Raw genomic sequence first — 26,113 nt, 5'->3', positions numbered from 1 at the left:
CAATGGAATTGAATGCATTCAGCTGTAGAGTTCCAGTATTGCTGAGTCCATGATCTGACTGAGAGATAGTTCATTTCTGGCTGGCCTATTTCAGTACTGTCCATCCTGATAATCGGTGTTGGATCAAATCAGTGAGTTACTGTAGCACAATTTATAGTCTTAGGTGCCTCACAAGTAGGTAAATAAAATTAAGCCACAGTAAAAATACCTGCTTACAGTTCTGTCTTTCAAGGTCTTTGTTAGATACAGATTACAAGCTAGAAGGTTTATGTATTAAATGCAGAGAGCTCAGGCCTTTGTGTATGTGCATATAGCTCTTCAAATGTCATGCAGCTGACCCACCCTGCACCTGGAAAGATTTCTTGGAAAGTTATGATTCTGTTTTCTTGGGCTTTTTGGTTTTCTTTGGTTTGATTTGAACTCCTCCTGGGAAGTAGCAGGTTGGCCAAAATGGGCCAGTTAATGACCTTTTTGGAGAGGAGTCAGCACACTCTCTGCTGTGACCCACTGTGCCAGTGACAGCGTGCTCTGAAGAGCAGCTCAGGCTGTGTCATGGAAGTATCCTATAGCTGCAGAGAACTCAAGTTTTAAATTACTTGGTTGGGGTAGGAATATTGAGTCAATTCTGCTTTTATATCCCTAGTCAGTATTTTCTAAATTGCTGCTTAAGAGACTGTCACAAGCCTGATTCATCATCATGCACATAAGTCACTGGTAATATATTCAAAGTGTAAAATAATATTGTAAAGGGTTTTGGCCATATAGACTACCTTGAGAGCACTTCTAGCATGTGCATGAGAGCACATGAAGACTGTTGTTGCTTTTATGGGGCTGAAAATACATGCATTTATTTTTACTTTCCCACTTTCTCCTTAGGCTTTGTCCAACATTGATTCTCCTCCTGGTTGTGAGCTGAAGCCTACAATGAAACATAATTTTGCTTTTGACAACATGGGCTATGAGGAGAGCTCTGAAACCGTGCCCTCTCCACCTTCCCAAGAGCATACTGTGGTAGTCAACATTGTGGGAATGACTTGCCAGTCATGTGTGCAGTCAATAGAAGGCCATATTTCCAAGGTGAAGGGCATTTTGAGAATTAAAGTCTCCCTTGAACAGAACAATGCAGTTATCAAGTATCTGCAGTCGGAAATAAACCCTGAACAAATTTGCCAGGAAATTCTGGGTATGGGCTTTGATGCCAGCATAGCAGAAGAGAAGTCGACGGCAGCAACTGTAAATTTGCCAAGCTTGAAAGAAGCAGTGGTTAAGCTTCGGGTAGAGGGCATGACGTGCCAGTCCTGTGTCACCAATATTGAAGGAAAGATCAGGAAAATGCACGGTGTAGCAAAAATCAAGGTGTCACTTGATAACCAAGAAGCAATTGTTGCTTACCATCCTTACATCATTCAGCCTGATGACCTCAAGAGGCACATCAGTGACATGGGGTATGACTGCACCATTAAGAGTAAATCAGCCCCTTTGAAGCTGGGTGCCCTTGATCTCCAGCGCCTGCAGAATGCAAACCCCAGGGAGACACCTGCAAGTCTTGAGAGTGATGGGCTGGATCTGCTGGTCACCGAGTTGGGTAGCACAGCAACAGTGACTCTGCAGATAGAGGGCATGCACTGCAAGTCCTGTGTCAGAAACATTGAAGGAAATATATCAGATCTTCCTGGCATGAAAAGTATTAAAGTGTCTTTGGAGCATAGGTGTGCAGTGGTAGAGTACAGCCCAGATTTAATCACCCTGTCAGCTTTGCAGCAGGCTATTGAAGCCCTTCCACCTGGAAACTTTAAAGTGAGCCTCCTTAATGGCTCAGAAGCAAATAAAGCAGCATCTCCCTCAGGTGCTTTCACCTACAATGTCACCAGACAGCCACCACAAGGCACGACACACACAGCTGTCATCAAAATTGGTGGCATGACCTGCAATTCTTGTGCACAGTCCATAGAAGGGGCCGTGTCACAGAGACAAGGAGTGCAGCGTGTAGCAGTTTCTCTAGCTGGTGGCACTGGGACCATACACTATGATCCAGCTGTCACTACTGCAGAAGAGTTAAGAGCTGCCATAGAAGACATGGGATTTGATGCCTCTGTGCTGACAGGTAACAGTGATTTTTCTTCTGTGGGTAGTGTGCCAATGTCTGCATTGAGATTCCTTTCTGGAGAGACACTCTTAAAGCATCGCATTGCCATTGTCTCTTCTGAATGCATTTCCTGATCCCACCTCACTTAACAGGGGAGAGAGGTTTCAGCTGTAAAGCACCTTGTTTCAGCCCCTAATAACTGCAGCAGTGGGTGTAAGAGTCACATTATGAAGCCAAAAGATCTGGGGTACAAGGCCTTTCAAATAGCTCATCCCCCCTGAAGTAGGCTTCCTCCTGTGTCTATAGGCTGCTGCAAGTAGATCTATCAAACCAAATGTTTGCATTTACATTCTAGAGCACTAAAACCTACAAACTTAATGAAGTATCTTTCATTTAAAACCACTTTTTACCTAGATAAACACTATTTTTAGTGTCTTTAGCCTTTGACCTTTATTTCTTAAGTATTTTTACCTGCCTTACTTCACTAAACCTTGCTTTAAGCAAGGGTAAGTGGCAAAATGCAGGTACTCTTTGGTGGGAACAGCTGCTTTTACATGTCAGCTGCAGCAGTGTATGGATTTTGTACATGTGCTCAAGGTTTAAAAAGTTGTTTTGATGCACAATCTCCTCTCTTGCAAATTTTGTATGTGGCAATTTTAATCTGCTTCAACTAAATATATTTGCTTTGAAATGCTGATGTAGTTTGCATGAAATTAAGTAGTTTGATCACAAAAAACCACATCCTGTTAATTTCTCTCATGGGTCCAGTCCCTTTGAATCTGTGGTACTACTACTACAAATGAGGAGGGGGCTGTATGTGGTGTTTAATTATCATTTGTTTGTCTTATAATTTGTTGGTAGGAAATCTTCCACTTCATCTGGAAAAGGAGGGACCCCTTTATGTTTAACATGTTCAGAAGCAACTCCTGCTCCTTTACACAAACCTCTGCCCAAGGGGGGTAGTTTGTGAACACATCTGGAGCTGTTCTGTATCTGTTCCATATCTGGCAAAGAATAAAAATCCTTGCAAGAGGCCTGTTTGTGTTCAGGTCTCTGGGGTTCTTCCAATACTCATTTTGCAGTACTTGCAGTGTGAATATTGTGCCATAAAGAGAAATCTGTTGAGAAACTTGTTGTTTTCTTTGTTTGAGATGAAGTGGTATGAGTGCTGCATAGATGGCAACAGGGACAGAATGAGTATGACTGGACCACGTTCTCTGTGCTGGATGAGGGCCCTCTAGACACCAATGTATCTTTATCAAGTGGAGGTAGCTGCCAGCTCAAGGCATTGGAATTGGAGGGAATCATTTGCCATCTGAATGTGGAAAGCTAGTTCTGTAGACTTAGACGGTCATGCAAGTGGTACTGGCTAATATGTATTTTTATAAGCATAGTAACAACTTATAATATTTCCATATAGAGACCAAGGTTATTGTGTCACCTTCTAAACAACTAAGAGGGCTTGTGTGGTTGATAAATGTGACCTGTTTGTACTTTTGCATCATCCAATCACTGTAAGTTGTTCAGTGTGTTGTGCATTTATTCAAGATACCGCTGCTGGAGAACACAGGCGCCAGCCTGATGCCAGCAAAGCTGCTGTGCAGCCTCGAGCTCCAGAGCCTCCTCGCCAAGGTGATGCCTCAGATGCTCCTCCTGACAGTCCTAACCCTGGTGGGTCAAGCCAGCTCAGTGGAGCCACAGAAGAGAAGTGTGTTTTGCAAATCACTGGCATGACCTGTGCATCATGTGTGTCTACAATTGAAAGAAATCTGCAGAAAGAAGATGGTAATAAATTTCAGATTCCTATATAAAGAGTCTAATAATAAGTGATGATGAAATGGAAAAGAGATTCTATGAGATTGGTGGAAAAGGCTGGCACACAACATCTGGAAGTTAAATAGACTTAATGCTCCTTAGTGCTGGTATAACTATGTCATTGTTTAGCTGTCCTATTGCACTGGTGGACAAACATGATGAACACACTTCTAACAGGTTGTAATGTGATAGAAAATTCAAGCAAGTCTGAAGACAAGAGCAGAGAAATGGTTGTCATTTACTTTTCAGGGCCTTGTTGGTTTACAAAGCAATCCATCTCCCCTAGAGCCCTTGAGAGCTCAGGAATGCTTGGGCATGTTTGCACAAGCAGGGGCAAACAAATGTATGGCTCCACTGCCAGGGTAAGCTTAGGCACAGTTCTGTTTACTAGTCTAGAAGTCTGCAGGCCAGGGTTGCCTTTCTTCTGGCCACGTAGAAGATTAACAGATGAGGCTTAGCAATGTCTGATTTAATTTGTGTCAGCATGCCTTTGGGAGGTTTTGCTTATTGGTTATTCTCTCACCAGTCTCCCAGTGATGGTCTCACTGCCTTGATTTAGAAATCAAAAAAAGCACTAGCTCTTTAAAACAAGTGTTTTTGGCCTTGTGATCTTTATGTTTTGATTTTCAATTCTAATTGTAGATTTCTGTGGGCTTTTTTATTTATTAAAAAAATAAGGAGGGGTGGAGAACAGGAAAATAAAAAGGTCATTGTGCTGCAGGGCTTGTTCTAATCTTGCAGCAGTGGATGCAAAGATTGCTTCCAAACATCCTTTTTCTCTCATGAGATCACAGCAAAACTCACCTCCTTCCATGTGTAAATCTTGCAATTCCTCTTGTTGCTAAAGGGAAACTCAGTGTGGCTGGGTCTCTGTAAAAATTTGCTGTTGTGACTAGGGAACAACACTAGAAGGAGACAGAGAAAAATCATTAGGCTCATAATATCTCTAAGTTGTTATAGTGCTCACTGACAGTAATTTGTAACATTTTATTTTTCTTTCCCTCAGAGGAGCTGCATTATCTAATACTTTTGTTATTGCCACTGCAGGAATTATTTCAGTGTTGGTAGCACTGATGGCAGGTAAAGCAGAGATAAAATACAAGCCAGAACTCATACAGCCTCTTGAAATAGCACAGCTGATCCAGAATTTGGGTTTTGAAGCTACCATCATGGAAAATAATGCAGAAACAGAAGGGCGAGTGGAGCTTCTTGTAAGTAATGTGTATTTGAAATTATACGTTTGTTTTGGAAAAGTCAAATCTAGAAGACTCATTTTCTGGCAAATAGCTTTGCTGAGCAGTTGTGGCTTCAGCAGCTCAGCTCTGGCTGGTGACACTATTTTTTTAATAATTGAAAAGATAAAATCAACTTGTCTTAGAAGAGCCCATCCAAAAGCACTGAAATACTAAGTGATAGTTTTATGTACAGATTAGACTTTTCTTAGCAAGCAGAAATGAAACTGAAATTTTCTGTAAGGCACTTTAGTACAGACTCTGAGTAACTGGGAATGTGATGCTGAGGGCTTTGCATAGAGGTCTAGAATCTTCAGGTGAAATCAGTAAAATTAGTAAATTGCTTATATGAAGGATGGATTCCTCAGTTTTTATTCTCTGATGGATAGTTACTTCATGATGGAGAACAGCATTCTGCTGCTGTGTTAATAGACACAGTGGTAACTAACATGCCTTATTGAAGCCACAAGAAAATTTAAGAGAGATGAAGATACACATGTAGAGTTTGGCTTTGGCAATGCTAATATAGGTGTTGATAGAAGTATATTAGTTCTACTTCTGCAGTTAATAGCATGTCTGAGAGCTACCATGCAGATACTTGGCTGTGGTTATATCTGCTTTCTGCACAATTTTATAATAAAAGTGGATAGGTGTGTTCTCAGCTTTGTATCATTTCAGACAGCTCTATAAAACTATGCTGAGGCCTTGTCTCAAGTACACCTACAAATATTGGGTGAATGTGGGGGATTTCTAACTGCCCCAAATTGTCTTTTCTTTAGATTACAGGGATGACTTGTGCTTCTTGTGTTCACAACATTGAGTCCAAGCTCATGAGAACAAATGGCATATTCTCTGCCTCAGTCGCCCTTGCGACTAGCAAAGCTCACATCCAGTTTGATCCTGAAATTATTGGAGCTCGAGATATTATAAAAGTAATCAAGGTAGGCTGCAGAAATTTTTTATGCATGGACAGTCACATGGTGAAATTTAGAAGGAAATAAACTGCTGATATTTGAGAGGTTTCACAGGTTTTGTAGATGCCGTAGTTATTGCCATGTTTTTATGCTCTTGTGGTGAGCTGCTGTGCTTCACAGGAATGCATAGGCTCCCCAGCTCTTACTCTAAAAACACACACTACCAAATGAACCTTTTTTATCTTTATCTGGCAAAAGTGTCATATATTCATTTCTTCCAATTCTGTGTGTAGAATCACAGTAATTTCAGTGAAGTGTTGCTAATTCAGAAAAAATTGCTTCTTTCTATTGACAGTGGCAAAGACCGTAAAAGAAGTTTTGCCACAGCTCATGCCACAAGTATTGCATATCTCTGTACATTCTTGCATCTATTCCTACATCTTTTTGAATGGAAACAGCTTGTGATACAGCCTGATATTAAATGAAAAAAATCCTGGTTTACCAGTAATCACAAAGATCATAAAATCTACTGTTATCACAGCCCAGACATGGACATAACTTTTTTCTTTTTTGTCCCACCAGAAGGGAAGAGATCAAACTGTATGAGATGCATGCAGTGAGTAGTCAGGAGGACAGCAGAGACTGTTTGCCTTCCATTCTCTAGAGCATTTACTCAGAAAAGAGCTGCTAGACCACAGAACTGATGCAGCAGCAGTTACTAACATGTTAACTAGTAGACTGTTCAGGCTGGCAGAGTAGTTCTCTAAAGCATAATTTGCCACAGAAGCATTTCATGATGCAGGTAGGAAGTAAAGTGCATTGTTCTTGCAAGTGTCCTTTGGGTTTTTAGGGTATCTGGGCAGCAGGCATGGCTCTACTGCAGTAACTCACCCCAGGGAAACTCAAAGCTGGATTTTTGCTTAGGATTTTTTGCCCTGCAGTTTCTTGTCCTATGGGTTTAAACTAACTTTAGACACTTTAATTTTCAACTTCAGTATTTATTAATTATTATTGTATTTATTTTATTTATTATTATTTATTATATTTATTATTATTTATTTTATTTATTTATTATTATTTTATTTATTGTATTTAACTTGGACACTTACTGCATGTATACACTGTGTTCATGTATACATGAACAGTTCTTTGCAGTCCAAATTTTGAGTACTGACTAAAATATCCTCTCATTTTGGCAGAATGTAAAAATAAATAAGGGGCTGGAATTTATTAAACATTGAACAGTGTCCTTTTCTGACATTTCTTCTGAAATTGTCATTTAAATGTGTTGTAAGTCATATGGTTAGGTTCATCAAAACTAACTTATCTTCCCTTTCAATAAAAAGGAAATTGGCTTTCATGCTTCTGTGGCTAAAAGAGCTCCAAATGCACATAACCTGGATCATAAAAAGGAAATACAGCAGTAAGTATTTCTTTCCTCTCTCACTAATGAACATGTCTAGATCATATCTTGCAACTCTACTCCCCCCAGCACTCTTCCCAGTTAATTAGATTATTCTTGTGTAAAACATATTTAATTTTACCATTCACCATTTGGTACAAGTACTTTCATTAGTTTCATTAGTTTTTGTTTTTAACTGTCAGAAGTCTATACAGTTAAACATGTTGCAGACACCGAATCTGTTCCAAAATACAGGATCTTTGCAAATATCCCATATCTGTGTCTTAACACAGTGCTAATAACCCCTGCCCTGCACTACCAGCACAGCTGAGCCTGAGTGGGGTGTAAAAACCCCATGGATTTACAGTTTTTCTTTTTCAGGTGGAGGAATTCTTTCTTGTTCAGCCTAGTGTTTGGTATCCCTGTTGTAGTCATAATGATTTATATGCAAATACCCAATGGTGAAGACCATGGATCTAAGGTGCTGGAACAGAACCTCATTCCTGGATTATCTATTTTGAATCTTCTATTCTTTATCCTGTGCACTTTTGTTCAGGTATGTCCATAGTACTTGCTAGGGGTTTGCTTTTTGTTCATTTCCCATTTATGTAATCTGATGTGTTAAAGACAGACTGATGGAAAGATTTAGTAGATTAGTCTTGTCTGTACCTCCTATGCAGAACAAAGTGGCAGTTTTCTACAAGTTATCCATTCTGTATTTGCTCATAACTCTTACTCCTGCCAAAGTTGCATGAGATTGTTTCCAAGTGGAGAAGGTGATATTAAAATAAAGAAATGCCTGCAAACTAATTCGGTAGCTGTAGGTAAATCCTTTCATTTTCTATGCCTTGTTTGCTTTGCATTGCTGAGGAAAAGGATGATATTTGCTGGTTTTGAGAACTTCCTTTGAGAAGGAAGTGCAAATGAGAGGATGTCAATGGAGTCAGTTTCCTAGTAGACCTGAAGTTATATCAGTATCAAATTTGTTTGAGTCAGCAGTGCTTTGCCTTATGTACTACATGATTTTAGTTTTGCTGTGGGCAGTATTATGTACTCTGTGGTTACTGATCTTAGTACGAGTCTGTCCCTGCTTGCACCAACAGTTCCTTGGTGGATGGTATTTTTACGTACAAGCTTACAAGTCACTGAGGCACAAGACAGCCAATATGGACGTGCTCATCGTTCTGGCCACAACAATTGCTTACCTGTATTCCTGTGTGATCCTGGTAGTGGCAATCATTGAAAAGGCAGAGAAAAGCCCTGTCACTTTCTTCGACACTCCTCCGATGCTGTTCGTGTTCATCGCGCTTGGCAGATGGCTGGAACACATAGCCAAGGTAGCTCATCCTCACACAAATATTGTGTGTTTGTGATAGCAGTAGGATAAACTGCTCAGAGGAGTTTTGAGTCAGCTGTTTCTGGTGTAGTCTATAATATGAAAGATTGGTTAGAGTTCGTTGTGTTAAGTGCATATCAGGATTTATATATATCAATGTCTTAAACATTAATCTTTGTTTCTTAGGGTAAGACCTCAGAAGCTCTTGCTAAGCTTATGTCTCTTCAAGCCACAGAAGCCACCGTGGTGACTCTTGGACCTGGTCACTCTATTGTCAAGTGTGTATTTATGAATCAAAATCCCTTCAGCCTGCCTGGGTCACAGACTCGGCTTGATCCAGTTAACCTGAAAGCTGATGGCATAAATAACCTGCCTGTTGTACTTGTGTCTTTTGCAGGGAGGAGCAAGTACCTGTTGAACTGGTTCAAAGAGGTGATATTATAAAAGTTGTTCCTGGTGGAAAGTTCCCAGTGGATGGAAAGGTTATTGATGGCAGTTCTATGGCAGATGAGTCTCTCATTACTGGTAACTTCCCTTATCTTTCACAAAGAAGTGAAATCTTCTGGAACTCTTTAATACAAGAAAAGAGGGCAGACCCAACCCAAACACTGCTGTCTGAATAGCCTCCCACCTTAATGGATGCTGTGGCTTTGTGAGCTTGAATTCAAATCCTGCATCTGTGCACACCCTAAAAAACTGAAGGTTTTCCCCTCAGTTTGGCCACTTACTAACCTACTGATGGGATGGGTAGAGTCATAACAGTATTGTTATTATTCCAGTGATCTGGTTGGAGTTTCCCCTGGAATGTATTTGTTGAGATGGTACCTTCTCACAAAAAAGTTCAAAAGGAGGATGTGGAAATATTGATGAGATGCTGGAGTTTGTATGACAGAGCTCTCTCAATGAGCAAGGAATGGGAAAGAAAGCCTCAAAATTTTATGTTTATTAAGGGTCACAGGACATTTTTTACATCTTCTGAAATTTTAATTTCATTTTGTAAATATAGTAAGGATCCAATGTACTGTACAATTCTTTATAAATAAAGGATATAAAAAATTTACATTGGCATTGGATTACTTGCTCCAGTTCTGTTTTTAGTTTACCTGGGAACAGGGACACCTTTAGCTTCAGGGAACCAATTGTTATCACAACCATTAAAAATAGATAAAATAAAGATGTTCTAGAGCCAGTATTCTGGCAGAGTTAGCAGGAGGACAGGAGCTTTTCCACAGAAAAAACTTTCTGGTTTTTGAAAACTGAGGGTCGTGAAGATAAAGAGAGATTTCTCAAACTCCCATTGCTATGCAAGGTGTTAATGGAGAAATTCCTAGAAGTGCCTTTTCCAGCCAATTTGCTCCTTGTCCATTTGAGGGATGGTATACTGAAAAGTTATGACTGAGGAAACAACATTTGCTTTGAAACTAATCCTCTAAAAAGGTCTGTAAGAGTATGACACTACTTATCCATGTCTTCACCAGACAGAGATACACAGTATGTGACTTCTGGCCATTATTGCTTAGCATACTGATTTTGCTAACCTAGAATGAGCTGTGTGCTAATGGATTATGCTGTTAGGGGTATTGGCTCATTTATTCTTACCTTTTCTTTCCAGGGGAACCTATGCCAGTCATTAAAAAGCCTGGGAGCACAGTGATTGCTGGTTCTATAAATGCACATGGCTCACTTCTTGTTAATGCAACTCATGTTGGTAATGATACCACTCTGGCACAGATTGTGAAATTGGTGGAAGAAGCTCAAATGTCAAAGGTAAAAATAATGGAGAAAAAAGCCTTACTCATAGATTTTGATTGAATACTAAAAAGATTCTATGTTTTGATGCTTATATACTTCAACAAACTGTGTTTTTCCAGAACTATTGTGTATTTTCATGAACTCTGCATATTTATGTGTTTTGACTATGAGCATGCAAATAACTGGGTTTATTTTTTATAGGCACCCATCCAGCAACTGGCAGATAAATTTAGTGGATATTTTGTTCCATTTATCATCATCATTTCAACTGTGACATTGATAGTATGGATCACAATTGGTTTTGTAAATTTTGATATTATTAAAAAATATTTTCCTGTAAGTAGTTTTATTATTGTAACTAGATTTGTGTGTTTGGATGTGTTCCAATGTAATTAATATACATTTTCTGTATAGAGGTTGATGTTATAATCACCCTGAGAGGAGCTCAGTGAGTTAGATAATAACACCAAGGTTATAGGTTCAATCCTTGTATGAGCCTTTTACTTTAAGAATTGGACTTGATGATCCTTGTGTGTCCCTTCCAACTCAGAATATTCAGTAAATATTTCTGTAAAACATGGTATTTTCTGCTAACAGAGCCGGCAATTATGCTAATTAAAATCTCTCTGCAGGTATAAATATATCTGGACTTAGTAAAAATATATCTGCACTTAGTTCTGCATGGGGTTCTTGCAAATGGAAATTATTGACAGCATTTTTGGACTAAACATGATCTATAGCTGCATTGCAAGCTTCCCTATTATGTCTGAAATTTTTGTGGGCATTCCTGTTTCTGATGGCAGATAGTGGTTTTGGGTTCAGAAAGAAGCTGAGCTTCTGTTATCTTTAGGATGTGTATTTGCTTTGCTCAGCAGCTGGGGGGATCTGTGTACCTGGAAATAGCGTTCTCCTTTGCTAAGCTTTAAAGGAAATTCCAACAAGTGATGTTGACATCTGGGAGACTCAGAGCAGAGACAAGTATTTGTATGCTTGAGCACCAAGATATCCAGAAAATACTGCCATAAACAATTCATAACATTGAGCTTTCTTTAGCATTACAGTAACAACAATAGATTGATTTCCTATACTGAAGTTTTCCAGATAAAGGTGTTTTCTGAAATCACTGTGATTGATTGCTCACCTGTGTTATCTGCTGTTGACAATCTTACATATCTTTGGTTTTTTCCCCTTCTCTTCCCTCTTTTTGCAGAATCAGAGCAAAAACATTTCAAAAGCTGAAATAATACTGAGGTTTGCATTTCAAACCTCAATCACTGTGCTGAGCATTGCATGCCCTTGCTCTTTGGGCCTGGCTACCCCCACAGCTGTAATGGTGGGCACAGGAGTGGCTGCACAGAATGGTATTCTCATCAAAGGAGGAAAACCCCTGGAAATGGCACATCAGGTTAATAATTTGTTCTGTACTTTTGTAGCTTACCCAGCTATTGCTACATGAAATATAATTCCCTGGGGAATCCTGCATGTCCAAAGAAATACTGTGTGAAGTTGTTCCTTTTTTATTTTTATAATTGACTGCTGCTTGTTAAGGTTAAAAAGACAAATCAGACCTTCTTCAAAGTAGCACAGCAAAGTGTTGAGAGCCAACATATCCTACTATCACACAACTCAGTGGTTGCTAATCCACTTCATAGCCTCAGAGGTTTCTGATTTTGCACTTTGTTTACCTCTTGTGCAGAAGAACCCAATAATCCATTGGGGTTTTTAATTTCCTCTGAGGTCTATTGTGAAATGCATATTGTTCATGATCAGTAGTTTAAAATGTAGAATGCAAGGGAAAAAAAATTGAAGTTGTTTTAGTGTATAGACAAGAAAGATATAAGGGAGGCAGAAAAAAAGCCTTCAAAGATACAAAAGTTATGCAAAGGGGGAAGTGGTTGAAGGAAAAAGAGGTTTGACATGTCCACAGCTGCTGAATAGAAAATGAATCAAAACCATGCTGTGATAGGCTGTATTAGACACATGCAGAACATTTTAATGGAGGAGGATGGTAACAGCAAGTTAATCAGACTGATAATTCTTTTTCTAACTTGACCAGAAGTTTTTCTGAGGCTCTGGGCAAAATAAAAAAGACTGCTCATTAATGCTAGAACTTTTTACCTTTTGGATCCAAGCAAGGCTATGGTCAGGGTTTTGAAAATTAGGTGACCTGTTGGATTCTGCAAGGTTGGTGTGTTGGAATAACTGAATATGGAAGAAACTTTGCTAAGTTTTTGGGTTTTGTTTTCTCTCTGCTGTGTTTATTTTCAGGAGTAGAATTGACTTTATCTTTGGGTTCCAGTATATATGGGGCTGTATATTTTTGGTTCATTTCTGGCTTCTCAAGACCCACTGGCCTGCCTGACTAGTGATGGCTGAGTTTGTTGAATAATATGGCATCGATTTTGTTTAGGTTGTTTTTTCTTGAATTTCTTGCATTCTTTACATCTTCTCTATCACCAAACCACTTCCACAGTCCTCTTTCCTCAGTGTTATTGTTAATTGTTTAGAGCATCACATACCTTGTGGTAAAGTGATTAAGGTTCCATTACATGAATCCTGCATGTGAATGCATGTATGTCTTTTGTGTATGCATCTCAGTCCTACAATTACACTGTTGTCTGAGATGCTGATATGGGCACAGAAGGATCTTGTAGCTTTATTAGGAATGAATAATAAAGTATAAGGAGACCTGTTGTAGAGATAGTTCAAGGTACCTACAGGAATCCCTGCTTCCTGTCTTTGTGTGGATGTAGGCAATTGTTTAAGAAAGTCTTGACTGTATTTATGTGCCATAAACATCCCTGCGCTTGCAGGACTTAGGCAGTAAGTGTGTTTTTTTTCTTGCAGATCAAGACTGTGATGTTTGATAAAACTGGGACCATCACCTATGGAGTTCCTAAAGTCATGAGGGTGCTTTTGATGGGAGACACAGCTGTGCTCCCCCTGAAGAAGGTACTGGCAGTTGTTGGTACAGCAGAAGCCAGCAGTGAGCATCCTTTAGGAATGGCCGTCACTAAATACTGCAAAGAGGTATTTAGCCTTCCTGTTTCATCCAGAGCCCAAGGGCATCTGTGAAAATGCAGCAGTGTTGTACAAAATGAACAGGTCCCAGAGGAAAAGGCCTGCCTAAACACTAACAGGCTGAGAAGCTGGGAGATTGCATGGTTGTGCATCTTGGTCTGGACATAACCAGGCAGAGTATTCTAAGCTGTGCTTTTTTAACAATGGAGGGTTCTGAAGGAAGATCTTGCTAAGTTTATCTTGAACTAATGAGAAAAAAGGGAATATGTGCAGGAGGAATACTTAAAATAACATAATGAAGCAAATGTGCGTGATGACATTTCATATTACCTGATTATAGTCACTTCTATTAGTCACTTGCTCATTTGAATAAATTAGGCAAAAGGCTTTAAAGCCTGAATATTAAACTTTAATATTTGTGAGTTTCACAAATGAATTAATAGATTACTCAAGCTTTTGCAAATTTTACATATCCTCGGAGGTCATTTATATATGTCATATGTTCCTCAAGGCTCAGGAAGAAGTAAAATACAAGTCATAGTGAAAATAGGAAGCCTGTGTAAATAGATAATTTATGTCTGGTAAGAGAAATCATTAATTGATTTAGGGAAAAATAATTTTAAAAAATATATCAAATATGCTAAATCTTTCAGTGATTAAAATTAGGAGTAAAAACATAAATTTAGAAATAAAAAGAGAATCTAAGCAATGATCCAATTACCTTTCTTGTATTTTACATTTTTATTTGAAATTTGGTTTAGTACCCTGACAGTTCTGTAGTCATCCCAGTTATTACTGGATCAATGGCTTATATGAATTGTAATGCTATAGTGTTGGCTGCTGTTCTTACCACCTGCCTTGTCACCCCTGTGTTTTAAGATCACTGAAAGGTACATACAGTTCAAACTTTCAGAGGCAACCCAGAATAGCTTGTTTAAAAATCAGTATTTTCTCCATTATTTTTGTAACTCGTAGGGTCCTGATAATCCCTTTTTCTCATCTTGAAGGTACTCACTGGCTTCTCTCCCTAACTCAACAGAAAAACCCAGTTTCTTTAACATCCAGACAGATCCCTCCAGGAATTAGATACAATTTTTCACTGTACTCTTACATTTATACAAAAGTTCTGATCCACCACAGCCAATTGTGTGTAAGGCTAATTAGAAGCTGCATCTTTTAGAAGCTGAATGGCTTAATGTTGAAATATTTCTATTTTGTTCCTAGTCTTGGTTGAAATCATGAACCACTAGTTTAATTTTTTCATTGAACTATCAGAAAAAGCTGTTCCTCGTGGATTGCTGGGGCTGAGATCTGGCTGTGATCTGTATGGCTGTCCCTTTCTAGAAGTCTAAACCACAGCACACCCAGAGCATCCTTATTTTTAGTTCTGTTCTACTGATACTCCAGGCAAGTTTGCAGTTGGTCAGTCATTGTCAACAGGAGGAATGAGGGCTCTTTTTGGCAAGAGTTACCTCCTGTTTGTACCCCAGGTGGGCAGCACAGATTGATGATGGCCTCTGGTTACATCTCCAGGAGCTTGGCTCTGAGAGCCTGGGATACTGCACCGACTTCCAGGCAATCCCAGGCTGTGGTATCAGCTGCAAGGTTGGAGGGGTTGAGGCCATCCTTGGTACAGCTGAGGAAGGTCCCAATAAGCTGGATGCTAACAGGAGTGCTGCTCTGGGAGATAACACAGCAATCACACTCTTGGAATCACAAGGTAAGTGATTATCTGCCCCTGTGCCACTGCAACGTGAGGGACAAAATAATCAACAGCACCAACCACCTAGCAGACTGTGTACAGGAGAAAGGTGGATATGGGGCAGAAGGAGGCATAAAACAGGAGGGACAAAAATATGACTTAACAAAAAATGAAGCACTCTTCACAGCTCTTGATCTCTCTCTGTAATTCAGAAACTTAAATGAGAATTAGGTACAGTGATGGGTACTTGAAAATTCCATAGACAATAAGCCATATCCAGTAATGTTCCTTTGGGACAGAAGAATGGTCCAGCAGACAGCAAAGTTTGCCATTTAGCACTATCTTCCCATTTAGAGCAGTTACCTTTTGTTGTATTGCACTAAGTTACGGGTTTAAATTGCACTACAACTACCTTTAACATATATTATCTTACTACTGCTTTTTATATCCTACCCTTTAGCTCCATTTAGTTAACTTGGACCTTTTGTTTCCTGATCATATACTCCTCAAGGCACTTAATTAAACAAAACCAACAAAACCTAAACCTATTCAGCAGATGCATAACAAAGTATGCTCTATCTGAAAACTCATTTTTAGTGCTTGATATTTTTGATTAGGCCAATACATTCATGTTTGTTTCAAACTCTGGAAGCCACTTTGCTATTTTGTAGTGTAGGAGTGAAAGAAAAGATATTTAGAGCCTTCATTAAGGAGCTCATCAGTTCTCTTCAGAAAGCAGTGGTGCTCTTGACCTTTTTGAGAAAACTATTAAAAGAATTAAATAGAATGAGAACTTCAATCATCAGAACTGTGCCATTTGTGAATGGTGCTAATGTAATACTTTCTCACCTGCTTCTATGGTTTTTGTGAAGTTGGATTGAATTCATAATGAGGTGCATTGTTTGTTAGAACTACACTACTTTTTTCTTGTCAGAAATAGCCTTTATATTTGAAAGTCATTAGTTGGGAGAACTAAAAAGCAGGATGGCATTCACTAAATGCACCTCCTGTGCTTATTCAGAGAAACAATGCCAACTGACAAAGGCAAACACAACCAAGTACTTCCATTAAGTCCACGAGGCACTTCTATGTGTAAACAGGCACAGAGTGAGTTTTGAAAGAGAAAGCTTATATGAGTTCAGGCACTTCAGGCAGTGTCTCTGCCTAACTTGCCTTCCTCAAACATCTCTGCCTGCGTACACTGCTTTTGAGATGCTCATTTTCCTTTTTGTCTTTTCCATTCTTTTGCACAAAGGTCCATCAGCTTCTCAGAAATACTCAGTGTTGATCGGAAATCGTGAGTGGATGCGACGCAATGGCTTGAATATTACAAATGATGTAAATGATGCTATGACAAACCATGAAATGAAAGGACAGACTGCCATACTGGTGGCTATAGATGGTAACTGATCTTCCTTAGAGTGACTTAACAAATATGAGTCAATCCTACTGCAGAACGGATGAAAACAATTTGAAACAGTTGATTGCTGGCTTAGTGTCAAGAAACTACTAATCTTTTAGTGCAGAATTGCTTGTGAACTGTGAAGTATCAAGGTGTTCTTAAAGGAAGATTTTATCACAGTATTTATAAGGTTTTGTTGTGTAGGTTTTAATTTAAGAACTAATTTCTGAACCCCCTGTTGTCTAGAATCATTGTTCAAACATCACTGCCAATAAGATGCTATGTCCAGTCCTTAATTTATATTAGTTAAGGATCATGGACCAACCTATCACATCATTGGTTTCAAAACATGCAGTGAATAAACATGGTGATTCATTAGATCAGTCAAGTATAATAGATTAGACTAAATGAGTTTTGCCAGTGGGATTCTGTTTTGTGCCATACAGAAAGAGATCCCAGACAATACCTTGATATGAGAAATGATTGCAATGGGATTGACTGCCAGCACACCTGTAATCTTGAAATGAGGCCAATGATTCATTTACTGAACAAATATTCTTGGTGCTCCTAGAAAACAATTTTGAAAGGCATTTGCCTGTGAAGGAAGTGTGGATGCACCTTTGAGCCAATGTACCAGAAGGCAGCTGCAAGACTTCTCAATGAAAGTAATTAATTCTAGTAGAGATCCAGCCCTGAAAGACTAGGGGACATAAAACCAGAGTCTATATGCTGCTCCTTGGAGGAGTGGCTTCAACATCTGACCTGGGCACAAATACCAACACTTTCTCTGACCCACTGTCACATATCATAGAACATAAAAGTCAGGCTTGTTTAAAAGCTGCTCTCCTCCTTGTTTTGCTGATCCCTAAATATCAAAGGTGTTTATAGTTTGGTCTGAAACAGGCAAATTATAAAAGAAGAGACCATAAGTGAGAAGGCTGCAGACATGAGTGTCAGTATTGCTCAGAATGTGTTATTCCACAAGCTGCTGCAGTGTGATGGAGGGTGCTGTGTTCTCTGCTGTCCCTTTGGTGCCACAGCTCTCTCTGACTTGATGCTTTCATTTGTGCAGGTGTGTTGTGTGGAATGATAGCAATAGCAGACACTGTCAAGCAGGAGGCAGCCCTTGCTGTGCACACCCTGCAGAGCATGGGAATAGATGTGGTGCTCCTAACAGGGGACAACAGGAAGACTGCAAAAGCCATTGCTACTCAGGTATCTGCTTCTCTCTTTCAAAGAGATACATTATGAGGTTCTAAAACTCCTGTTTGCTCTGGTGAATTTGAAGCTGGAGCTTGTTTCCCTGGAACTGCAGCTTTCCTGGATACGTTAAATGAAGACAAATTTTTCTTGAACTGGACTGAAAATCAGGTCAAGCCCTATGGCATAGTAGAGGCCAGTGCTGCATTAAGATCCCACTGAAGTCAGTACTTCCCCAGAGTAATGGAGTTCCTTGCACTAATTGGTTGCTGAACTGACACCTCCTGTTTCCCTTCACTGAAAGGCAAACCTGTTTGGTTAGTGATGAAGGAAAGTTCCTTGAAAGTCCAGTCCTGGTCACAATTAGGGAATTTTGTGAGTGTATTTCTCATTACCTTAAAGGGTAACATAACAATATGAATTATTGCCAAGAAGCATAGCAGTCTAAAAGAGATTTAGTTTAGATGAGATTTCCCCCATCTCAAACTATAAATGAAAAGTCAGATTCTCACTCTACTTTGCTGTGTTTCCACCCTTTCAATCTTCATTTCCTTCTTTCCCTTTGCATTGGTCTACTTCTAATCTTACCATGTGCCACTTTGCTTTCCTCAGGTATCCCACCACACAGCTGACTCAGCCAGCATTGTGGTATGCATGTTCTTCTGTGCTCTGAGGTCTGTTCTGTTTCTCTGTGATGCTTTAATGCTTCTCCTATTGGGTTTCACACTCTTCCTTTTGTGCTCAGTTATGGTAAAGTGCTTTCCCACCCAACTTTCTTTGTCAAGGGAAAAAAGTCCTTCAGAAACAGGCTTGAATTTATGGTTCCAGGAACACAGATGTATGTTTTAAACAAGCTTAGTTTGTGTCAACCTACATTTCCATTGAATTTTTGGAAGGCATTTCTTTTCAATGGAAAGAAATGGTAAGCAGTTTAAAAAACATTATAAAATGTAAGAGAGATTCTATTTGATGTGGGGTAAAGCTTCTTCTGCCTGGTAAGGCAGTCAAAAAAAAAAAGACATTATCCCAGATCTATTTAATACACTCATCTGTTTTTCAACTACAACATTAGGGCCATTGCTAGCAGCTCCACATAAGCTATGATGAATAGAAGCATTTAGCCAGCCATCTGCTTTGTTTTTATAATCTCCCTGAGACCTGCACATACTTCTCTCTGTGTTTCCCCTGCTATATCTGCTTGATCATACATGGTTCATGTGTTACATTATCTGCCTGAAGGCTCTGCAGAGGGATCTGGACAGGCTGGATTGATGGGTTGAGGCCCATTGAGTGAAAAGGTCAAAAAGGTGAGGTGCCAGGTCCTGCACTTGGGTCACAACAACCCCTGCAATGCTACAGGCTGGGGGCAGAATGGCTGCAAAGCTGCCAGCAGAAAAGGACCTGGGGGTGCTGGTTAACAGCAGCTGAACGTGAGGCAGCAGTGCCCAGGTGGCCAAGAAGGCCAATGGCATCCTGGCCTGGATCAGCAAGTGTGGTCAGCAGGGAAGTGGTGGAGTCACCACCCCTGAAGGTATTTAAAAGACAAATCCTTTTTGCTAGGGCCGTGGAGCTCCAGAAGCCATGCAGGGCATGATGCTAAGGATATGGTTTGCCAGCATCTCTTCAGTAGGACAGTGCTGTTATCAATCCTGTTCTTATGCCAAAAGCATGTTGCTCTTCAATTTTCTGTGTAGCTTGCAAGTGTTGCCTTGACCAGAATCAGTTTGGTTGATATTCCTGTTTGTCCTTCACCTAGAACAGCTAATGGCTTTTTCTTCCAGCATGAAACATGTCACCAACAGAGGGTCTTTCTTTGTTCGTAGGTTGGGATCAGAAAAGTCTTTGCGGAGGTTCTTCCTTCTCACAAGGTTGCAAAGGTCCAGGAACTCCAAAGTGGAAAGAAGAAGGTTGCAATGGTTGGTGATGGAGTCAACGACTCCCCTGCACTGGCCAGGGCCGATGTTGGGATTGCAATTGGAACAGGCACCGATGTTGCCATTGAAGCTGCAGATGTTGTTCTTATCCGAGTGAGCACCTCAGCTTTGGCCTGTCCTCTTTTATCACTGACACTCTTCATTTTGGTTTAGCTTTCTGAAGGCTGCATGTAGAAAACTTTCAGTGCTCTTCTGTCTTGCAGAATGATTTGCTGGATGTAGTTGCCAGTATTCACTTATCCAAGAGAACCGTTCGAAGAATACGAATAAATCTGATCCTTGCCCTAATTTATAATATGCTTGGAATACCCATAGCAGCAGGTATGTGACTGCCAGAGCTCAGCTTGTCAGCTGCACAGTTGATCTCTATGGTGCCTTTTGCAGGATTGATTCCCTGCTCAAGGAACCAAACACAGGTTCCTAGATTATTTTAAACTTGCTAGAAGAAGGGCAAAATTATACGTTCTTTTTTTTTTCCTCTCTCTCTTTTTTTTTTTTTTTTTCCCTCTTTGCTTCCCTCTTAGGAATAAATACTTCCAGATGAAATTAACAATATACTCTTATGTATTTATGCTATATGTTATATACTTCATATAGAAGTACTTGGGGATTGGTTTCATTATACTCAAACCCAGTTCTAATCAGACATATTATCCTACTTTTGGGTGCTCCCTCTTTTACTTGGCCTGAATAATTCGTTTTCTCTCCTACTTCTTGTATTTTTTATGCCTCTGTCAGACATTTTCTCATGCTCTAACTTCCTACTTAAAACTTACTTCAAGTATTCCTTGTTTTGTTTATGAGTAACTTCTCCCTCCTTTTTACTATTGCCTTGTCTTTCTTGTTGCCTTTGCTGTGTTTCATATATGCAGACTATCTGGAAGGGGCAAATAGTCTCACCCTGTGGCTGCAGTCTTGTACCTGTATTGGTGCAAAGGTCATTCCTTACAGTGGAAGGGACATGTTTAGTAATAAGTGAGTAAATACAAATATTGATCCAGTTGTTTTTATGGAGGTCTCAGCAGGTTACGTTGCAGAACTGCTGATCTCTTCTGTGATATGAAGGGGTAGAAATGCCCGTGCTGGGATGAGCAGCTCTGGCTCATGTCCTTATGTTTTTTGCTAGGTGTGTTCATGCCTGTTGGCCTTGTGCTTCAGCCTTGGATGGGATCAGCTGCAATGGCAGCTTCTTCTGTGTCTGTCCTGCTGTCTTCCCTGCAGCTGAAATGGCAAGTTGTCTTGTGTTTATCAGCTGGGGAGCTGTGACAGTGCTGGGGCTGGGACTCAAGTGAGACACTACTTTGGGATTTTTACATCTAAAAGTACCTGAGAGTCCATTAGCCTGGGCTTGTTCTGTCTAATCCTTGGCTCCAAAAGAGACAGGTATCACTATTATGAACTTACCTGGACAGTATGCAGTATGCTTTAACTAGGAGCTAAAACTGTGACTGGATGTTACCTGGGCCCATGTGGTAAAGATCTAGGTCAATACCAAGTAAACTAATGATCAGGAGTTTTTTTGCTGTGAATATCAAAGGAACAATTAGTTTGAAAGATAATTCTTCATAATGTAACAATAGATTTTTGAAAAAATAGTACTGGTTTAGTTTTAATTTTTGTCTATTTAAATTAGCCAGAGAGAAACACCTTTCAATAATAAGACTTTTTATGGTGTCTGAAATTGGTCCAAACCTTCACATATTTTTACTGTTGCCGGGGTCTTCTGTATGTTAGAGTACAGTACAGTATAGGATACTATCGGAAATCTGTTACTACATCATGTTTCTAATCCTGAAATGCTCAATATAAATACAAATGACATACATACATATCTGTTTGCAGAATGAGCCCTGCCACTACAGAATTTTCATCCTAAAAGGTTTCAGTGTATAGTTATCCAAAGGATGAGCAATTTATCCAAGGGGATTCCTTAATTCTCCATTTCTTCTGAAATTGTGCTGATTGCATTAAGTGTCACACACCGTTTTGGGTCGATATTGAGAACCCCCTAAAAATACTTGGCTTCAGACTTATGGAAGCTATATTACAGTATGCACTTTAGGACAATAATATTTGTTGAAGCTTCAGATCAGATGAATAGAACTTCAGGTTCCAAAGAGCACAATAGTGCAAATATATGTGAGGAAGACTATGCATGCTTGCCATTGCTGGGATTTGACTTAGTATACATTGAATCAGAAAGTGATTTTTGTGGCAATTTTGTGTCATTCATAGAAGACAATCACCTGTAATTGTCTTCTATGAACCTTCTAATAATTCAGCAAACTCATAATTTTTATTGAAGAACCTTACTTTGAGAATCCTTCTCTTTTACTATTGAAATGTCTTGATGCCATGTGACAAGTACTCCTAGCTATTTAACACACTGCCTGAAGTGCATGGAATCATAGAATCATCTGGGTTGGAAATCATTTAAAATCACTGAGTCCGACCATTAACCTGGCACCACCATGTCCACCACTACACCATATCCCTAAATGTAAGAGTGCTCAAGTGATCTTGAATGACTGAAAATTCAGATCAGACACATCTTGAGGAGTATTCTGCAATTCTCCATCATCCTCCCTTATCCTTCTGTGTTTGTCTTGGCTTAAGAGAATTGTCAGGCTCAAAATTCAAGTAGTAATAAAAGTTATTATTTTGTAACTGATTTTTGAGACCATTGCACTCTTGACACCACACATTTTAGATTGTTGTGAACTATTAGAGAAGAAACTTAATTTAAGCCAATGTAATCCATCTATAGTTTGTTGTTTTGTTTTGTTTTGTTTTTTTTGTATAAACACTTTCAATACATTTAGGTTATCATAAGTTTCTGATTTGTTCTAGTTCCAGATGTTTCTACAGTTCTCTAGTTGTTAATATATTTTCTCCTTCTTCTCTTAGTTACAAGAAGCCAGACACAGAAAGTTACGAAGCACAAGCTCAAGGCCGCATGAAGCCACTCACTCCTTCTCAAATCAGTGTTCACATTGGAATGGATGACAGGAGGAGGGATCCTTCCAAACCATCTCCTTGGGATCAGACTAGCCAAGTGTCCCTCTCTTCCTTGGCTTCAGAAAAACTGCAGAGACGCCATGGTCTCATTGAGGAGGAAAGGGGCAAGTGGTCATCACTCATAAATGCAGCAGATGAAGAACAGTACATCTGAAGCACTGGACTCTTAGTACAAGGGAAATGTTCCTCCTCCCCAGTCAGGGGAGGGACTGACTTATTTCTTCAACAGCTTCAGTGCTGTACATGAAGTATTCCTTTGGCTCATGAGACAATTACAACTCAGCTCAGTGCTGGGTTGTATGGATTGTGGATTTTTTTCAGGTCACCAGTTATTTCTAGTTACAGAAATAATCTGTGGCACTACAATGAAATGGCTTATTTGCACACAGCATGTAGTGAAATAATGTAAAATTGTAATTTTCAGAGTCTAAAACTGTTTCTCTTTGACTCTTTGCTCAGAACCAAATTTCGTATTTTTTTACTCTTTCAAACTTTATTACTTCAAGACCACATGAAGCAAAAGTATTTTCAGAGCTGCCAAATATGAATTTGTGTCTAAATGAAATTAGCAATGGCATAAGGAGCTCTGTGGTCAGAAGTTGAATTTTTACACAGAATCCTAACTAGTCATGTCACTGTGAGAACACTTTGTATTTAGGATTCATTTCATCTCCTGGGACCAAAAATGCTTTGTTGTTTCACCTGCTATAGCTCTTTGAAAGGTCTTTTTCAAAGATTTTCACTTGCTTTGAAGTATTGCATCCTTTTGATGCACATTTCTACTGCTCTCTTTGATTTTCTCTTTTGCTCCATATGAGCCCTTTTCTCCCTTTTAATTTTCTTGCACAAGAGATCTTCTATGAGTTATCATTATGTTTACAGACATTTGTGTTTGGGACAAACTCCTTTAAGTCACCAGAACTGTTCCATTCCTGTTGAAGTCCATAAAGGTAGAACAGCTCCTGGTCCCAGTTATCCAAGATACTTTGCTGGACCTTGAGGACCCCCTTAGAGTTGGGCAGTTGTCAATCTCTTTCCTCTGACAGAGTGAAGAATTTATGCCAGTGTGAGCAAAGGGGGTATTTACCTTGGTGTGAGTGAGCAGAGCTAGCACTGGTGTGACTCCAGCATAGTTGAGCAGTGTGAGCTTACTGCATAACTTAACCCCAGCTTGCTGGTTGCTTAAAATGCAGCCAAAAGTTTAAATTATAAAGGTGGGAAAATGGCCTTAAAGTGGGCTTCTCTTTGCCACCATACAAATAAATGACCTGAAATATGCAAATTTGTAACTTAAATTTGTATTTATGTTTTGCATTGCTTTTAGTTACCCTCTTTACTTCAATGAGAAATCAAAGGGCTGGACAACCTTTTTTTGCTTTAACATCTTTACAAAGCTTGCAATAACTTCATCCCTGTGGATGTCAGCTTCACCCCTTAACACTTTTTAGAGTCAGGACAGTAGGAATCAACAGTTTTGGTGCACTGGTTCCAGTCCTAATGCACTGTGGGACTCTGATGTAAGCAGAGTTTTATAGTCTAATTTAGAAACTGAAAGAAGAGGAAATACTTTGCTAAACAACATGAAATAGCAACTTCTTTTCATTGAAATATAGAACTGTTTCTAACACAGATTCAAATCCTGCTTCTCCTAATGTAAAAATGAAAAACAAGTCAGAGAGCAAAAGAATTGTTCTTAGAGCATTGGATGGGTCTTCCTATTTTCTCAGCACTCTCTTAAATATAATTACAAATGAGTTTTAAAACTCTATATAAGTAGAGATTATTTTCACAGCACACACACTTTTCAAACATGCCATAGGTGCATATCCCTGTGGGAAAGAGGGTTTGAAGTTTTATTATACTGTATTTTCTTACCAGTCCTTACAGTAAAAATATGGTTTGCTTTAAAAAAAAAAAACAAAACAAAACAACCCACCAAGCAAATAACTTTGCGTCTTTTTCTTTTTTTATTGAGGGGTTCAGAATAAAAGGAGCATGAACAGAGATTGTTGGCTTGCAGGGTACATATGCACAAGGTTTTCTGATTGCTTTGTTATCTGTTTCAGGCAGGATATTTGGGGGGGAAAAGAGACAGTGTTGTTTCATGTTGAGGCAGGTGATGTTGCAAGCAGATTAAAGGGTGAAATAGGATTCAAAATCATCTTGGGAAATTGGACAGAATGAGGAAACTTTGCAAACAGAACAGAGAGGAATTAAAGGTCAACACAGCTGAAAAAAGATCAGGTAGTTGTCTGGCATTCATTTTGTGACCCATTCTAGCACCACAGGGATGCTGCAAAGTGAAGAGAAACATAGAGAGGTATAAAGACTGCATCACCCATATGACAAAAAACCTCATTCTGTTCTGCTCTGGAGAGGCATCAGCTGAGATAGTAGGTCTAGTTTTATATGTCATGCTTGCTAGGAAAAAACAACCCAGAGAAGAGCAATGAGACTTAACAGAAATCTAGGAAACCTGAGAACATAAGTACATGAGAATGAGAAATAGAAGATCGAAGGAGTTTGAGTAGGTTTGCCTACAGAATACCATAAGACACAAAGAGAACAAATTATTATTAATTTCATCTTTTCAGTGTATTTTATATTCATGGTGACTAGAACAAGAAAATAATGGGCTTATTTAACCGAAGAATATTTAGATTAGTCACTAGTGAGGAACTGTGTGACAGAAAAGATTGTGGAGCACTGGAAGAGGTTGCAGATGGGGCTCTTTATATGCACAGGGCAATCAGGCACATATTTGTTGATAATGTGTTAACCAGAGGAGAATCCTGCCTTGGGACAGGCAGCTGCCCTGCACCACCTCCTGACCTTCTCCCTAGGTGGGCTTTCTCTTATTTCTGTGTAAGTAATACCAACCAAATAACTATTGGAGTAGGGGACTGACCACACTATTCTTCTCTCAAGATGTGCTGAAGAGCCAGAAGAAAGATTGACTTATTTCTAACTTGAAACGAGCTGGAAAAGGTTTGCTCATTATGTTTGCATAAGGTCTTAGGCTTTAAACGGCTATGAAACTTGCATAAATCATAGAATCATAGAATGGTTTGGGTTGAAGGGATCCTCAGGATTCATCTAGTCCAACTCCCTTGACATGGGCAGGGACAACTTCCACTAGACCAGGTTGCTCAGAGCTCCATACAATCTGTGTTTGAACACTGCCAGGATGAGGCATCCACAGCTTCTCTGGGCAGCCAGTGCCTCACCACCCTCACAATACAGAATTTCTTTGTAGTATTTAATGTAAACCTATTCTCTGTCAGTTTAAAGCCATCCCC

General features: G+C 39.5%; 1 protein-coding gene across 1 annotated transcript in view; it reads left to right on the top strand.

The window, feature by feature from the left end:
• ATP7B (ATPase copper transporting beta) overlaps positions 1 to 24,729 on the top strand; it is a 30,856-nt gene extending 6,127 nt beyond the window's left edge. Inside the window, exons 2-21 of the mRNA XM_079317617.1 lie at positions 877 to 2,104; positions 3,635 to 3,871; positions 4,949 to 5,112; positions 5,913 to 6,074; positions 7,394 to 7,470; positions 7,831 to 8,005; positions 8,553 to 8,786; positions 8,972 to 9,063; positions 9,183 to 9,310; positions 10,398 to 10,552; positions 10,739 to 10,873; positions 11,748 to 11,942; positions 13,385 to 13,567; positions 15,092 to 15,278; positions 16,516 to 16,662; positions 17,735 to 17,877; positions 19,686 to 19,889; positions 20,000 to 20,117; positions 20,923 to 21,025; positions 22,704 to 24,729. Of these exons, the coding sequence (XP_079173743.1) occupies positions 877 to 2,104; positions 3,635 to 3,871; positions 4,949 to 5,112; positions 5,913 to 6,074; positions 7,394 to 7,470; positions 7,831 to 8,005; positions 8,553 to 8,786; positions 8,972 to 9,063; positions 9,183 to 9,310; positions 10,398 to 10,552; positions 10,739 to 10,873; positions 11,748 to 11,942; positions 13,385 to 13,567; positions 15,092 to 15,278; positions 16,516 to 16,662; positions 17,735 to 17,877; positions 19,686 to 19,889; positions 20,000 to 20,117; positions 20,923 to 21,025; positions 22,704 to 22,968 (4,332 nt within the window). The 3' untranslated portion in view covers positions 22,969 to 24,729. The remainder of the gene's footprint in view (positions 1 to 876; positions 2,105 to 3,634; positions 3,872 to 4,948; positions 5,113 to 5,912; positions 6,075 to 7,393; positions 7,471 to 7,830; positions 8,006 to 8,552; positions 8,787 to 8,971; positions 9,064 to 9,182; positions 9,311 to 10,397; positions 10,553 to 10,738; positions 10,874 to 11,747; positions 11,943 to 13,384; positions 13,568 to 15,091; positions 15,279 to 16,515; positions 16,663 to 17,734; positions 17,878 to 19,685; positions 19,890 to 19,999; positions 20,118 to 20,922; positions 21,026 to 22,703) is intronic.
• The last annotated feature ends 1,384 nt before the right edge of the window (positions 24,730 to 26,113 follow it).

Source organism: Erithacus rubecula, assembly GCF_903797595.1.
Source record: "Erithacus rubecula genome assembly, chromosome: 1".
In the NCBI taxonomy this organism is placed as follows: Eukaryota; Metazoa; Chordata; class Aves; order Passeriformes; family Muscicapidae; genus Erithacus; species Erithacus rubecula.
This window is presented reverse-complemented; position numbering and strand designations above follow the sequence as displayed.